General features: G+C 41.6%; 1 protein-coding gene across 2 annotated transcripts in view; it reads left to right on the forward strand.

Annotated features, from left to right (window-relative positions):
* Nucleotides 1-791: 791 nt before the first annotated feature.
* The window catches only part of LOC115134071 (activin receptor type-2A), a 42,386-nt gene continuing 27,401 nt past the window's right edge, over nt 792-15,776 (forward strand). The window contains exon 1 of one of the 2 annotated variants that reach the window (XM_029667660.2): nt 792-1,959. In XM_029667660.2, the coding sequence (XP_029523520.1) occupies nt 1,905-1,959 (55 nt within the window). In that variant the 5' untranslated portion in view covers nt 792-1,904. The remainder of the gene's footprint in view (nt 1,960-15,776) is intronic. The other variant, XM_029667671.2, reaches the window with a different exon arrangement.

Consider the following 15,776-nt stretch of genomic DNA (forward strand, 5'->3'; position numbering starts at 1 on the left):
AAACTTGGACTGGTACTGTATGTGCAGTTGAAATTTGGCCATAGAATCAATATCTATTTTCACCTTTCATTCAGCACGTAAAATGCACCTGATTTCAACATCTGTAAAATATGTATTTTCAACCTCCACAAAATAAAAAAAATGGCAGATGTCCAGAAAATGAGTATTTTCAACATCCGGAAAATACGTATTTTCTAATTCTGTAAAATACGTATTTTCTACGTCCGTAAATATGTTTTTTCACATCCAGAATATATGTATTTTTAACGTCCACAAAATACGTATTTGCGATGTTTAGAAAAGGCTTATTTTCGACATCTGGAAAATATGTATTTGTTACGTCTGGAAAATACGTCTTTCACTTTTCATTCTGCACCTAAAATGCACCTGACGTCGACATCTGGAAAATACATCTAAGACATAATTTCAAAATATTTTGCTTACTGGGAAAATTGCTTCATGGAGTTTAGTTTAGTGAGCTAGGGGGTATATTGCTTTTTGACATTGACTCTCTTCCTTCATGGGTTGATCTGAAACTGAACAGGACAGGTAAAACAACTTCCTTTAAGAATACATCATATTTATTTCACTTATCAAATGTTTTCCGATCAGAGCAGATGAAGGAGAGGACATAAAAGGAAGAATCCACGAGGCTATTGAGATGTATCCCAAATATCTACGGTTTTCTTCCTCTCTGATTGGATTCCAGTCATCTTTAGGCTGCCCGAGCTCGCTTTCGATATGACAAGAGGGGGTTCGAGTTAACGGAGGGGAGGGGTCTGAGGGTGGAGTAAAGAAAAATACAAAGACAATCCTCACCAAACGCCATCTTGAAACTGTGGCACTGGTCACAGAAGAGGGAAACGTTGAGGATACTGCACGCATGGGAAAATGCTGTACTGCCGTGCTTGTCTTGGATACGCTCATGACTTGACAGCAGCCGTGTTGACAAAACGAATTAACTGTTTGATCTCATGTGTGTTTCCCAACGACGTTTCTGATTAAATCTTGGTTGTTCCAAAGCTGCAATTGGATACGATTTTTACAGACACTGGTTGCCAGCTTTTACCGTATGCACAACTAGCTCGCAAAAGTCAACCGACAGAACACGTTGCAATCCACTGGGAAGGGAAAATGCAATGTCTCTGTTTGGAATCGGATTATGCGCTAGCATAACGTTAACGTTACATTCTGGAAGGTGAAGACAGCGTTGTGAGGACCAAGAAATGAGATGTATCAAATATAACGTTAGTCCACTACATGTGGTGTATTGAAACGTCTTATTTAGCTAACGTTAGATAATTTACGATAACTAGACAACTAAGTAATTTAAACTACCTGACGCTAGCTAACGTACACATTTTTAAGATTCGGGGTTAATTAGCTATGTTCCATAGTATTGTTGCTAAATTTACCTAGTTTAGTCTTATTGGGTCAAATAACAATGTTGAACAATTGGAAATCGTTAGTAATATTGCTAGCTACTAGTAGTACTGTAACATGCTAACTAACGTTTAGATGGTTCGTTAGACCAACCTGCAACAAGTCAGTCAATAGCTATTTTTTTTTTTACCATTTTGTAGTCTAGCTACACAAGTATCACTTCTTCCATATTTGTGGGCATAATTCGTCAGGACCTTCAACTGTGTAACGTAGTAGCTGGCCAGTGGATCTTTTGGAGTGGGTCTTCTCAACAAACACCTGTCAGCTGGAAAGTCCGTGTCAATACCACAACATGTACTAGACAATACTAGCTTGCAAACTAGCTGGCTAGTTACGTTAGTCTTTTTTTTTTATTTAGCTTTTTGCACAGACCTTCATAACACACAGTGGAGGAGCAAACCTTTGCAGCAGTGTGTTGTGTTTATTTCCCGGAAATAAAAAGGATTTCAATTGGATTGAAAATGGGAGCCGCTAGCGAGCTGGCGTTTGCTGTTTTTCTCATCTCGTTGTCCTCAGGTGGGTGGATATCTGTTGGTAAAATAACTGGCTTCTGTATGTATGGTTGTGTTAGAAATACTGTACACAGTCGATGATAAAATGCGCCTTGGCCTTTGACAGTGACACTTGCCTCGTTTTTAAAGTTTATTACACTTTGCTTGAACAGAGAGACAAACAAATGGGATTTCCCACTAACAAGTATGCGGACACCTGTAATGTAAAAAGGCAATTTGTTGCATGGAAAACAGGCTGTGCAACAGCTGTAGTAGTGATTGAATACTTTAATGCACTTGGGTGTCTTCTCAGTCAGGGCCAAGTATAAGTGGGAAGGTCTCTGTTGATTGATGATGTAAGAGGAATCACTGTGTGTGGGTATACCTGGAATATGCCTTTTCCTCCGTGTGTGCAGCATTACATTTCCAGTGCACCAAGACCACTGAAAAAAAAACATGAAGAAGCATCCATGGAACTAGCCGTAAACCACATACGAGGCAATCTTACTAATTTGTGGAGTGTTAGGGGTCAAATTGAAACTTTGGTTATTGTGTTATACTTTGTATTCTATGTCATGTAGAAGCTTCTCAGGAAAACACAACACTTTATTTAATGAGGATAGGACTTCTCTGTTGCTGAGATCTTATTTTCAAGTGATCGGAAAAGGTCGAAAGGTTGTGGACTGGTCAATGTTAATCCCTAGTCAATAATGGCACTAAATCGCCTGTCTGTATCCTTACATTCAACATGTTTTTTTCCCAATAAGATAGGGTGGTCATATTGTTATGACATTTTTAGGGCTGGTGTAGAACAGAGATGATTCAAGTAAATTGTATTAAATGCAAATGCAATATTATGCAAATGTTGCACTTAATATGCAAATGAGGCAGCACGGCGTACATAATTACAGTAACATAAGACCAACCATTTAAGGTAGGTTTGTCATATTAACAAATGATCATGCTTTAAAACTGAGATCGTGTATATATCAATATGAACCAATTTATGGCATTAGAATGCAACTTTTTATACTACTTTATGCAAGGTATATACGTAACATGCTAATTAGTATGTACAGAATGTGAGAGATACAGCATGTTAAGCTCATTCATTTAAAGTAAAATGGTCATATTAACATATATTGATGTTTTATGCAGAACTGGGAGGTTGTAACAATTTAATATAGCAATACCAAATATATATATATATATATTTTAATTGGGAATTGTAACGTTTTTTTATTTTTATGCTTCTGCTCTTACACCTTTTTAAGCTAGACACATCAAACAAACTTTAAAAATGATTATGTGGGTGCATGTGTGTGCATATTTATGGTAGCAGTCAAATGTTTGGACACCTACTCATTCAAGGGTTTTTCTTTATTTTTACTATTTACTAAGAAATCAAGCTATGAAATAACACATGGAGTCATGTAGTAATCAAAAAAGTGTTAAACAAATCAAAATATATTTTATATTTGAAATTCATCAAAGCAGCCACCCTTTGCCTTGATGGCAGCTTTACACACTCTTGGCATTCTCACAACCAGCTTCATGATGTAGTCACCTGGAATGCATTTCAATTTACAGGTGTGCCTTGTTAAATTGTGGAATTTCTTTCCTTCTTAATGTGTTTGAGCCAATCAGTTGTGTTGTGACAAGGTAGGGGTGGTATACAGAAGATAGCCCTATTTGGTAGAAGACCAAGTCCATATTATGTTAAGAATAACTCAAATAAGCAAAGAGAAACGGCAGTCCATCATTACTTTAAAACATGGTCAGTCAATCCGGAAAATTTAGAACTTTTAGAGTTTCTTCAATTGCAGTCGGAAAAACCATGATGAAACTGGCTCTCATGAGGACCGCCACAGGAAAGAAAGATGCAGAGTTACCTCTGCTGCCAGGGATAAGTTCATTAGAGTTACCAGCCTCAGAAATTACAGCCCAAATAAATTCTTTACAGAGTTCAAGTAACAGACACATCTCAACATCAACTGTTCAGAGGAGACTGCGTGAATCAGGCCTTTGTGGTTGGAATTGCTGCAACAACAAAAAAACGGTACCTTTAATTGTTTATTAATTTTGTTTCTTATCTATTTTTTACCTAACACTTATTTTTTCTTAACTGCGTTGTTGGTTAAGGGCTTATAAGTAAGCATTTCACTGTAAGGCATTTCACCTGTTGTATTCAGCGCATGTGACAAATAACATTGGATTTGGTTTCAATTTAACACTTTTTTTTAGTTACTACTTGATTCCATATGTGTTATTTAATAGTTGTGATGTCTTCACTATTATTCTACAATGTAGAAAATAGTATAAAAAAATTATAAAGAAAAAACCTTGAATGAGTAGGTGTGTCCAATCTTTTGACTGGTACTCTGCATGTATTTATAAAACCTGAATATTTTATTTCATATTATGAGGCATGTCTTACTTTGCTTCAAAGCTAGGCCTATTGCCAATTTAAATATGCAAAATCTGACAATGGAAACTGGGAGGCAATTATTTTATAAAGACTTCACACGAGTTTTAAGTTTGAGGAAGCTTACAATTTATCCAACCATTTCCACTGTTCTGTGTGCCAGTCATGATTTTCATATGCGCATTTCCGTGGAACAAATCATTGCCTATATCTTCGCCACACACCCCTCTTCTTCTTGTCGCAACATTTCAAAGCTGCAATATGTAACTATTTGGGCTACCTGACCAATTTCACATAGCGATGTAAATATAATAGATATGTCATTCTCATTGAAAGCAAGTCTAAGAAGCGATAGATCTGTTCTATGTGCACTATTTCTATGCTTCCTGTTTATTTTTGTTGCATCTTTTTACTTTTTGTACACCAGCTGCAAATACAATATTTTTGGTAATTGAAAAGACATTTCACAGCTTAGTTCACCTTTTAAAAATTATACTCAAGTCACATTTTCACACATATTTTTGATGCTTGTCACTGACAGCCGCAACTCAATAATCAGCTAGGCCTATTGCCACGCACGCTGCCCTAATTGCGGACTTCCCAAATAAGTATAGGCCTACGAGCTTGTGATTTGAGACAATACACCGTTATTGTTTTTTAAGAAGCTAATGCTTCTCGATTCTTCTGCGGCTAAGTCATGCTTTCTGGTAAAGTGTTTTGAATAATATGATTTATTTTTGCATATTTATTTCATATAAACAGAAGCCAAAGGCACAATCCTAGTCATATTAGCAACCCATCCTAGTTATTGCATCTTTAGATTCACTGTTTTTGTAAATTTCTAACAGATATTTTAATCTCTGTCACATATGGAAGCGCCATCAAGTGCGCTGTTTAGAATGGTGTTTTCCCGCAAGTTGCATTTTGGCAAATGTTTCAAAATAATGTTTTATTGGCTGTTTATTACATGAGTTGCATGTTCTGTTAAGATGCGTTACCAGAATTTAAATGCGATTTCTGTCATTCTGAGCACCGTGGGTGGACGCCCTAATTAACTGACATGCCTAGTTAAATAAAGGTTAAATCCATTTTTAAAAATGGGTTATGCACCCAATGGCCGCTTAATTTCAATCTCCCCGGGTCACGTTGTTCGGCGCCACGTTTTCCTAACCGAAACCCTGGTACAGCCACTGCAGAGCAGCGCTGCCTCTTGCACAGAGCGTTACCTAAACGAACGGCGTCAAGCCAACATACTCCCTCATACAGCTAGCTAGCATCTTGTCATGAGAACAGGAGGCAACATGTGAATCTCTGACACCCCATACACCAAAATGTAGATACAAAGCTCTACTTTGTAACCTGTTTTTTAGTGTCTTTTGAAAACATCTGAATGACCGAAGCGAAAAAACAACAACATATAACCTTATATTTCACGTCCAAGGACGTCTGTTGACCATAAAACACCCTCAGAACGTTCGCATACTTGTTGGCAATACAATGTCACATTAATCTTACTCTGGAAGAGTGAGTAATACCTATGGCAAAGAACAAAAGGAGCACAGGGGTTTCATGAAGGCTGTCCCACAGATTTGACCGTTTTCAGCAAGGCACTTTACATTTGGGCTCATCGCGTAAATAAAACGTATATTATTGTGATTTTTATATTATATATTATGGTTAACTTCCACGTTCATGTTATCAAATGATTGTATGTATTTTAACGACCAAATTTAGTGAAAGTGCATTTGATTACGCATATAGCGCCCGTTGTTTGTCCTGTCACCTAACCCTCCATTTTGCCAGTTGAGTACCCACTGTCAATATATGGTATCTTAGATGGGGAATACCATGCTGACCTGTACTGTTTTGTCATACTGTGGCATCACATAACCTCAAGGCCTATACTGGAAATGCAAAAATAAATCCATAAATGAGAAAAGGTGCCATACCGATCTTAATGTAACGTTATTTTAAGTTGGTCCTCATTCCATTGGCGTCTATATGTTTTTGTCTGGTGGTGGTGGGCCTCGTGCATCTTTGTCTCATTTATTGAAAACTACAACTTGCTGATTTGAGACTATATGGAATTAAATGCAGAATCCTCATTGGGGAGCAAGCTGCCTAGATAATCCTGTATGCTGTCTGCTTTTGAAAGCTTGCTGCTGCCCTTATAGTTGGTCGGTCAAGCAGTGTTTCCCCTATATTCATTTAGCAGCTGAGACTCGCTTTTTAAAGGGATCATCATTGGCTCAATGACTGGAAGTCTATGCGAACAGCTACCCCTGCTACCTTTGCCACCACTGCTGAAAAAAATCCTAGGGGAAAACACTGTCAAGGTTATATTTTCCAAGGTTTGATGACATGTAAAAGTATGAACTATTCTGTCCAACTTACACATTTACATTGTGTCATCTACATCTTTCGTTCTGTGTTAAACCTGAATATCTGTCTCTGAACGTGGGCGTCTGTATACTGAAGTGAGTAGGAATTATGAGGAGAGTAGATATGCATACCCTAGACCCTGAATGAAGAAAGGGCTGCGGTGTGACGCTCAATTCAAACGGTGTAGCCTCAAACAGTCCTTTGATTCTGATTTGGGACAAAGGCCCATATAGAGGTTGATCCTCTTTAAAACAAGGCTAAAGAGGTTAGGCTACACAGCCATATGCTGGGGGTAAAGTAGCTCTAGCCGCTTAAACCCTCAGCTCAAAAATGTGTAATGACTTATGTTGGCTTCACCAAAGCCAAGCAACAGCACTATAATTGAATCGCACTCATCTTGACATGTCATGTACAGTAATACAGACATGCTCTGCTGGACTGTAGATTTGTTACTAAAACTGAAACCAAACTCCGCTCTGACTGACTGAAGTGGTTGAGGTTTGGTGTCCTCGGTGTGGAATAATAAGCCGCTCAAATGCTGTCGCTCGCCTGCCCATGGCCCATTCCTTTCCAGGCTTTGGATCCGGTTCAGGTTACTTGCTGCCTCGCTCTCTAGAGTCTGGACTTGGGTTCAAAGAGTATTTGAAATCACTCAAGCCTAATCTGTGTTTGATTTAAACTTGCCTGGTGCATCAGGGCCAATGGAATAGTCCCCTAAGTGCAAATGCCACTCCATTTCATATACTCCAGGCAGGCTCAAGTTAACACTGAAAGCATTCTCAAGAGGCCAAATACTATTTGAACCCAGGTCTGCTAGCGTCCCTCGGAGTCACCAGTCTCCAGGGAACCCTGGAGGCCCCAGAGTGGAGCCCAGGCATTCCTCACCGTGTCAGTTAGTGAAAAAGAGCATGCTCCCACCCCCTCCAGGGCTCATGTTGACACTGTCAACTACCAGCAACCCAAACCAGACTAGAGAAATGATGAAGCCAGACAGATGTAGCAGGCCCTTCCCCTCACAGGCTCCATTAGGTTCAGGATGGATGGATGGATGGCACAGCTGGAGAACATCTCCTTAGTTTTGGCTAGCTCAGTTTTTGAGAAGCAAGGGGAGTATTCACATGTCCAAAAATGTTGAACTTGTTCCAAACTTTTACAATTTGTTATTTGGGTTAAACTCTTTCTCTCATCTGCAATATTTTGGTCGCTCACAGTTTAAGGAGCTGCTGGAGTTGACTGGCACTGTGTTCCAGTTTCCTTCTTGTGTCCTTCCTGAATAATTAGGGCCCTATAAAATCTGTGATGCGGACAGAATCACGGAATCCAGACATTAAAACTGAATTCAACAATATTCAAAAATGTATTGAATTTAGTAGGAAAACCACCAAGCCGAGATCTACCGCTTATAATTTTTTTTAACATGACTTAAGAAACGTAAGCCTATGCAATATTAACAAATTAAAAACAGTAATGTAGCAATGAGGTTTGTGCAGTAATCTGTAGACTCTAAACTATACATTATCACCGCATATTGGCTTTGCTTGAACTGTCCTGCCAATGCATTGTTGTTCGGGCCATTTTTGAAAATTATATTTGAGGTAGGCTATATTTGAAACACAGCTGAGTGAGCATACATTTAAAATAATTTGCTTTTTTATTTTACTGGGCTGATGGTGCCTGCATCTGATGGTCATTCATTCTCAGCAGAGGTAGAGAGCCGCAGACTGAGTGTCCGCCTCTCAACATCCCTCCGCTCTCCCTCTCCTGTCCCTGACCAAAAAGGGGCACCGTCTTCCAGATGATGGCAACTGGAGTCGCACCGCATTATTTCTGCCTCATGCACAAATTAATGTTGCTACGCCTATGAACAGAGAAAGTGAAATATCCCAAGATATTAACAAAGACCCAAGCCGCTAATAATAACAACAACGCAAGCCTATAGATGCTCATTCATTACTGCTGCAGTGCTTGTTGTAACACAGAGGGGAAATAGGAAGAACGTGCATTTTATGGCTTTTAAAAGTGTTGAAATCAAAGTGTTGACAGTGCTGAGTAGGAACTTAAACATGAACTCATAAAAACAGCATCTCTTTGCTGTATTCGTTGACAGTCTCTGCAGTCATGGTTTTAAACATTTTGAAATCTCACAATATCAACTTTGCTGTAGCTTTCTTTTTATGCCTGCTACGTTACTGCAGACACGATCATCTGAGCCATCCGATTGGCCAGTGGTAGGCCTATAGTGCACATGATTTTCTCTCTGGGCCCGCCAGGAAGGCAAAGTTTTTGTGCCTTCAGACACATGAAGTGGTTCAAAATGGCAACAGTTTGCCTACCTGGCGCGCAGGGCATCTGAATCGGGTGTATCTACCGCCAACAGCCCGAGACTAATACAAAGAAGTAGGAACACAAGGATTTATGTTTTATTACAAAAAAATTCTGGTGATCGTCTAGGAATGCCTTGGAGATTGACCAGTCGATCATTAGGCCCTAATCTATGGATTTCACGACTAGGCAGGGGCGCAGCCATGGGTGGGCCTGGGAGGGCATAGATCCACAGACTTGGGAGCAAGGCACACCCTCTGGGGAGCCAGGTCCAGCCAGTCGGCATCAGTTTCTTTCCCCACAAACAGCTTAATTACAGACAGAAATACTCCTCAGTTTCATCAGCTGTCCGGGTGGCTGGTCTCAGACGATCCTGCAGGTGAAGAAGACGGACGTGGAGGTCCTTGGGTCGCGTGGTTACACGTGGTCTGTGGTTGTGAGGTCGGTTGGATGTACTGCCAAGTTCTCTAAAGCGACATTGGAGGCGGCTTACAGAAATTAACATTCGATTCCCTATCAACAGCTCTGGTGGACATTCCTGCAGTCAGCATGCCAATTTACACGCTCCCTCAACTTGACAACTGTGGCATTGTGTTGTGTAACAAAACTGCACATTTTAGAGTGGCCTTTTATTGTCCCCAGCACAAGGTGCACCTGTGTAATGATCATGCTGTTTAATCAGCTTCTTGGTATGCCACACCTGTCAGGTGGATGGATTATCTTGGCAAAGGAGAAATGCTCACTAACAGGGATGTAAACTAATTTGTGCACAAAAATTGAGAGAAATAAGCTTTTTGTACGTATGGAACATTTCTGGGATCTTTTATTTCAGCTCATGAAACATGGGACCACCACTTTGTTGCGTTTATATTTTTTTTCAGTATGGAACTGTCTTGAAAGGGAAAGATGCACTTCCCATATTCTGTCTATTGGAGGAGTTACACCCACGTAGTGGCAAGAAAAAAATATGTGAACCCTTTGGAATTACCTGGATTTCTGCATAAATTGGTCATCAAATTTGATCTGATCTTCATCTAAGTCACAACAATAGACAAATATAGTGTGCTTAAACAAATAACACACTTTTTTCCCTTCTCTATATTAAATACAACATTTAAACGTTCACAGTGTAGGTTGGAAAAAAGTATGTGAACCCCTAGGCTAATGACTTCTCCAAAAGCTAATTGGAGTCAGCAAACCTGGAGTCCAGTCAATGAGACAAGATTGGAGATGTTGATTAGAGCTGCCTTGTCCTATAAAAAACCCTCACAAAATTTGAGTTTGCTATTCACAAGAAACATTGCCTGATGTGAACCATGCCTCGAACAAAAGAGATCTCAGAAGACCGTCAGATTAAGAACTGTTGACTTGCATAAAGCTGGAAAGGGTTACAAAAGTATCTCTAAAAGCCTTCAGTCCACGGTAAGACATATTGTCTCTACATGGAGAAAGTTCAGCACTGTTGCTACTCTCCCTAGGAGTGGCCGTCCTGCAAAGATGACTGCAAGAGCACAGCGCAGAATGCTCAATGAGGTTAAGAAGAATCTTAGAGTGTCAGCTAAAGACTTAAAGAAATCTCTGGAACATGCTAACATCTCTGTTGACATATGATGATATGTAGAACACCAAACAAGAATGGTGGTCGTCATGGGAAGAAGCCACTGCTGTCCAAAAAAAACTGCATGTCGGAAGTTTGCGAAAGTGCACCAGGATGTTCCACAGCGCTTCTAGCAAAATATTCTGTGGACAGATGAAACTTCAGTTGAGTTGTCATTTTGCAGTTTATCAAGACGTTTTGCAGGAGAATGTAAGGCGATCTGTACTCTAATTGAAGCTCAACAGAAGTTGGGTGATGCAACAGGACAGCGACCCAAAACACAGAAGTAAATCAACAACAGAAGAAAATACGCCTTCTGAATTGAGATGCTGTGGCATGACCTCAAGAGAGCAGTTCACACTAGGCATCCCAAGAATATTGCTCAACTGAAACAGTTTTGTAAAGAGGAATGGTCCAAAATTCCCCCTGACCGTTATGCAGATCTGATCCTCAACTACAGAAAACGTTTGCTTGAGGTTATTGCTGCCAAAGGAGGTTCAACCAGTTATTAAATCCAAGGGTTCATATAATTGTATAATTGTTGTGTTCAATGAAGACATGAAAACGTATAGTTGTGTGTTATTAATTTAAGCAGACTGTTTGTGACCTAGATGAAGATCAGATCACATTTTTATGACTAATTTATGCAGAAATCCAGATATTTACAAAGGGTTCCCATACTTTTTCTTGCCACTGTATGTAATGTACACAATGGTCTTACCATACACATCATACGTGTGCATAATTAGGCTGAGGTTACCGTTAGTAAACCATGAGTTTCACTTTCAGCCCACTGCAATTTTCTCAGCGCTCAGGACTCGGGAGGCCTAAAGTAAAAAGGGCTTAGTCCTAAGTGTAATTAATGTGTCCTGCAGATGTTGCCTTATGCTTCACAGGACTGCAGTAGTCTAGACAGACTGGCTGCTCAGCGTACGGGCCTTGCTTAGATCCAGGCTGATTAAAACGGGTTGTTCTACATTTATCATGTTCTTGTTTCAAGTCTCTCAAGACTCTTTCTTTCCCCTTGCTCTTTTTTTGCTCCCGATAAGATTTTTCATGCCTTGCTGTTATCAGTTTTCTTTTTCTTCTTCTCCCTCCCACTGACTCAGCCCCCAAAGCACAAAGGGAAGTCTGTTTTTAGGTAGATGGGTTATATGTGTCTGCTGCTTGTTGAACAGACTGGTTGATTTGCTTCCAGTAGGCTAATGCACACTAAGTGGTTAGAGAGGGACCAATTGCTAATAATCATGGCCTATTTAAATACCTATTTGAAAAATGTAGGCTTTTCCTGTAGAACGTGAGCACTGTGCAGGGAGGTCTTTTCGAGCCCTGTGGATGAAAGAAGCGACAGAGTACAATAGAGATGCTGGGGAAGACCTTTTTATCAACTAGGCCCGAAATGGTCCTCTCGGCTAAATAGTCGTAGCTATAGGTGGTTGTGAGCAGTCATTTGCTTTTACATGGTTGAATTGCTCTGAAGATAAGCATGGAATTTTACCCCATTCCCTTCTGGTCATAGATTATTCTTACCACAATTTTCCTCAAGATAATTCCAGACAATTTAGCAAGCTGGGGTTAGTGCCCTTACCCCAACCCCCTGCCCCTACAACCAACACTGCTGAGGATAATTAGCTGTTTAAAATGGTATTTCCTTCCTGTAGAATAAACTGTGAGAATGTACACTATGCACAGAGCTGGCTGTAGCCTATTAGGCTGGCGCAGGGCTCTGGAATATTGGTGCCTGTACAGTAGACTAGTTCATTGGGTGCCCCGAATGCTGTAGCCTTGGCCGTAAGCAAAGCAACTGGCCATCAGCAGTATAATTGAAGTGGAGACTGATAGGCTGTCGGACATTCCAGCAAGGATTAAGGGGATTGGATGCTGTTGCTGAGTTTGCTGGTTTTACTGGCCGGTATGGAAAGACTGCAGGCTTTGTGACCGGGTCTGGCTAGCGACTAACCGGTTCAGTGTGCTTTGTTTGAAGTCCGTATCAACTTATCATGAATAGAGAAATGATTTATATTGAATAACCAATAAGGATACATGAGCCATTTCCAAGTATTGTTAGTTGCTTCTTAACAGTCACTAGAGATGCTGCTCCATAAGTGGCTGATTCCAAGGGTCCAGCGTCCCTCACCCTGTCACAGTAAAGTGATTACACCAGGCAGGTAGAGTGGAGAGCAATATTCCTCCCGATGGGCTACAGTGGCACTTCTACTGTATATTATGTAACTGCAACCCAATCCCTGGAAACCAGCCGCATAGGGGCCGCGTGTGTGTGTGTGTGTGTGTGTGTGTGTTGCAGCAGCAGGGTGCACAACCACACGATTCCGCCTGCTGTGAGTCTCCTGTCTCTCCAGTCATTGCATAATGCAAGCTGGCTGATAGTCAGCAGCAACCCTACACTGCAGCAGTTGCAGCTGTGTAGCTAGGCACTCCTGTCCCTCAGCCACATCACAGAGAGAGAAACCAGGCCCAGTGTTTTTCCATAGCTCCTCCTATGTCGTTGATCATGGCAGAACACGGGCACGTGTCATTCAGTGGGTGCAATGTCCAGGATAGAGTAGGTATATCCGTCGTCTCAATCGCCAGACTCCGGGTCCTCCACAGCGGCTGTGGTGAGAGACGGCTTCTGTTCTATGCGTTACAGATCTTACTGAAGGTTTTTCTTAATCAGATAACGCTGCATCGACATACTCAAGCTGGTTGTAATTGTGTCGAACGGTTGAAGGAGTCAACTGAGTGTAACTGAGTAGTAACAGCTCCCCGGTTGTCAGTAGAGCTGTTTAAGGGACCCCTCTCTCCGCCCCATATCCTTTTCCTGCCCGTTGTTGTTGGTGGTATTGTAATACGACGCCCCGGTACTCTCGACATCGCCGAGAAGTGAAAGAAAAGAAAAAACATTTCTTCAGGCGTCTGCTACTCCGCTTCCTGACACTGCTTTATTTATCTAAACTGGACCCTAGAATGCCTGACGTAAAGGGTTTTCCCTAACGTCACGTGAAAGCATGATGGCCCTGGGAAAAGAAACATCAGGCTATATATAAACTGTCAGTACAATTAGTGCTGACTCCGTAGGATCTCAGCTCTGCAGAAGCAAGCAGTGTTTCAACCATGCAGCTCTAATGGGGCCCGGGTCACTCGTAGGGCACTATATAGGGGAAAGGGTGCTAATTGCAATGCTTTCTGCGTATCAGCTACGAGCCTCGGCAGCTGCTGTGACTCCAAACCAGACAAAACAGCTGGCTGTAATTGGCCCAATTTTTCAGTTTGACAAGTCACTCGTCCAGCTAGAACGTTGTAGTGGTAAACGCTGCTCCAGGTCAACTGCAGAGAACCTGGGTTGTAATTCAGTAGGAACAAAACGCTAGAACAAGATCCAAAGTAACTGAGTGAAACGGGGAGGTAGTACCTGAACTTGTCTAATAAGTATTTCTCAACCCATGCCCACTACTCTCCCCACCAAGCCAGTGCTAAGTGTCGTGAGACCTCTGCACTCTTGCCTTTGGCTAGCTCCAGTGCTTTTGGAGGTCAAATCCTTACCGTTTAACTTCTTTCCATTCCTGTACACTGGCAGCATTGCCTGAGGGGAGGTTACCTGAAGGCTTGGTAAGTTGAACATGAAATTGATTCAGGACTGATCTACACTCCAGCTACTGAGAAACATTAGTGACGCTTGCAGAAACTGGCTAGCCTGAGAGCCTACCTCGGATATATATATATTTTTTTTTTCAAAATAACCATATTTCCAATCTCAACACCTGTCTTTTAGGGACAGTCACCCCTGCCAGTCCCTCACAGAGTGGTACGTGCTAGATACCAAGTCCCAGAGTTGAGGCTCTTAACTTCTCTCGTCTCGTTCCATCTACGTTATGGCTTCTCCTCAGTCAGTTACTTCTAAATCAGAAAGGAAAGGCAGCAGCCAACACTCTGTTAAAACCCTTCTTCAGGTTCTCCCGAGTGGCGCAGCGGTCTAAGGCACTGCATCGCTAGTGCTTGAGGCGTCACTACAGACCCGGGTTCGATTCCAGGCTGTGTCGCAGCCGGCCGCAGCTGGGAGACCCGTGAGGCGGCGCACAATTGGGCCCTGCGTCGCCCGGGTTAGGGGAGGGTTTGGAGCATGCACGCTGACTTTGGTCGCCAGTTGTACGGTGTTTCCTCCAACACGTTGGTGCTGCTGGCATCCGGCTTAAGCATTCAGTGTGTCAAGAGGCAGTGCGGTTTGGCAGGGTCGTGTTTCAGAGGACGCACGGCTCTGGACCTTCGCCTCTCCCGAGTCCATACGGGAGTTGCAGCAATGGGACAAGACTGTAACTACCAATTGGATGTCATTGAATTGGGGAGAAAAAGGAGTAAAAATACATTCTTCACTCCAGTTTATCCTTGAGTGACCACTGAAATCAGTCCTCTGTAAAGGCTGGTGTAATGTTGTACTCTGGGAGCGACTGAATTAATGACTCACTCTGGCGATTTCTCAAATGAATTCCGTTTCACTCCTTAGCGCTGGGCATCATCACGAGAACAGGGACTGTTTTTTTTTCTAAGGGTAAAGACGCACCCAGCTTGAAGCAATTCTGTGTGGAGTTTATTTGCGTTCTGTAGGCCAATCTCTCACAAAATCAACAAGCGAATCGTCAATAATCATTATTCGCTAGGATATTTGCTCTGTGTCTTTGTGCCGATTTTAATATTCTTGCAAGATTCCAACAGCCAACACATAACCTACGGTCTCTGAACAAACGCATCCCAGCTAATCATTTTAATCTCTGCTTACGGCAGTTAGTAAATGATTTATTTAATTTCGTCAACGACATGAGCAATTCCACCCTGTGCTATGACTATGCCAAGTGTTTAATGAATAGTTTGGTTTACACACACACAGCAGTACAGGAGGTCCCCCATGCAGGGCCGGTTCCTGACGTAAGAGACATAAGTGACATTTCTGTGAGGTTAAGGATCTCAGTAAGGGTCTCAACTTACTCTTGAGAGTAAGAATAATAGAATAGACAAAGTGCAATTTCGAAATGTGGTTGTGTATCAGCAGTTTCTCTCTTACGTCACTCAATTAGCCATGTCGACTAACCATTTTTAGATTGGTAGTTAGTCTGGCCAGCTA

Source organism: Oncorhynchus nerka, linkage group LG2, assembly GCF_034236695.1.
Source record: "Oncorhynchus nerka isolate Pitt River linkage group LG2, Oner_Uvic_2.0, whole genome shotgun sequence".
NCBI lineage: Eukaryota > Metazoa > Chordata > Actinopteri > Salmoniformes > Salmonidae > Oncorhynchus > Oncorhynchus nerka.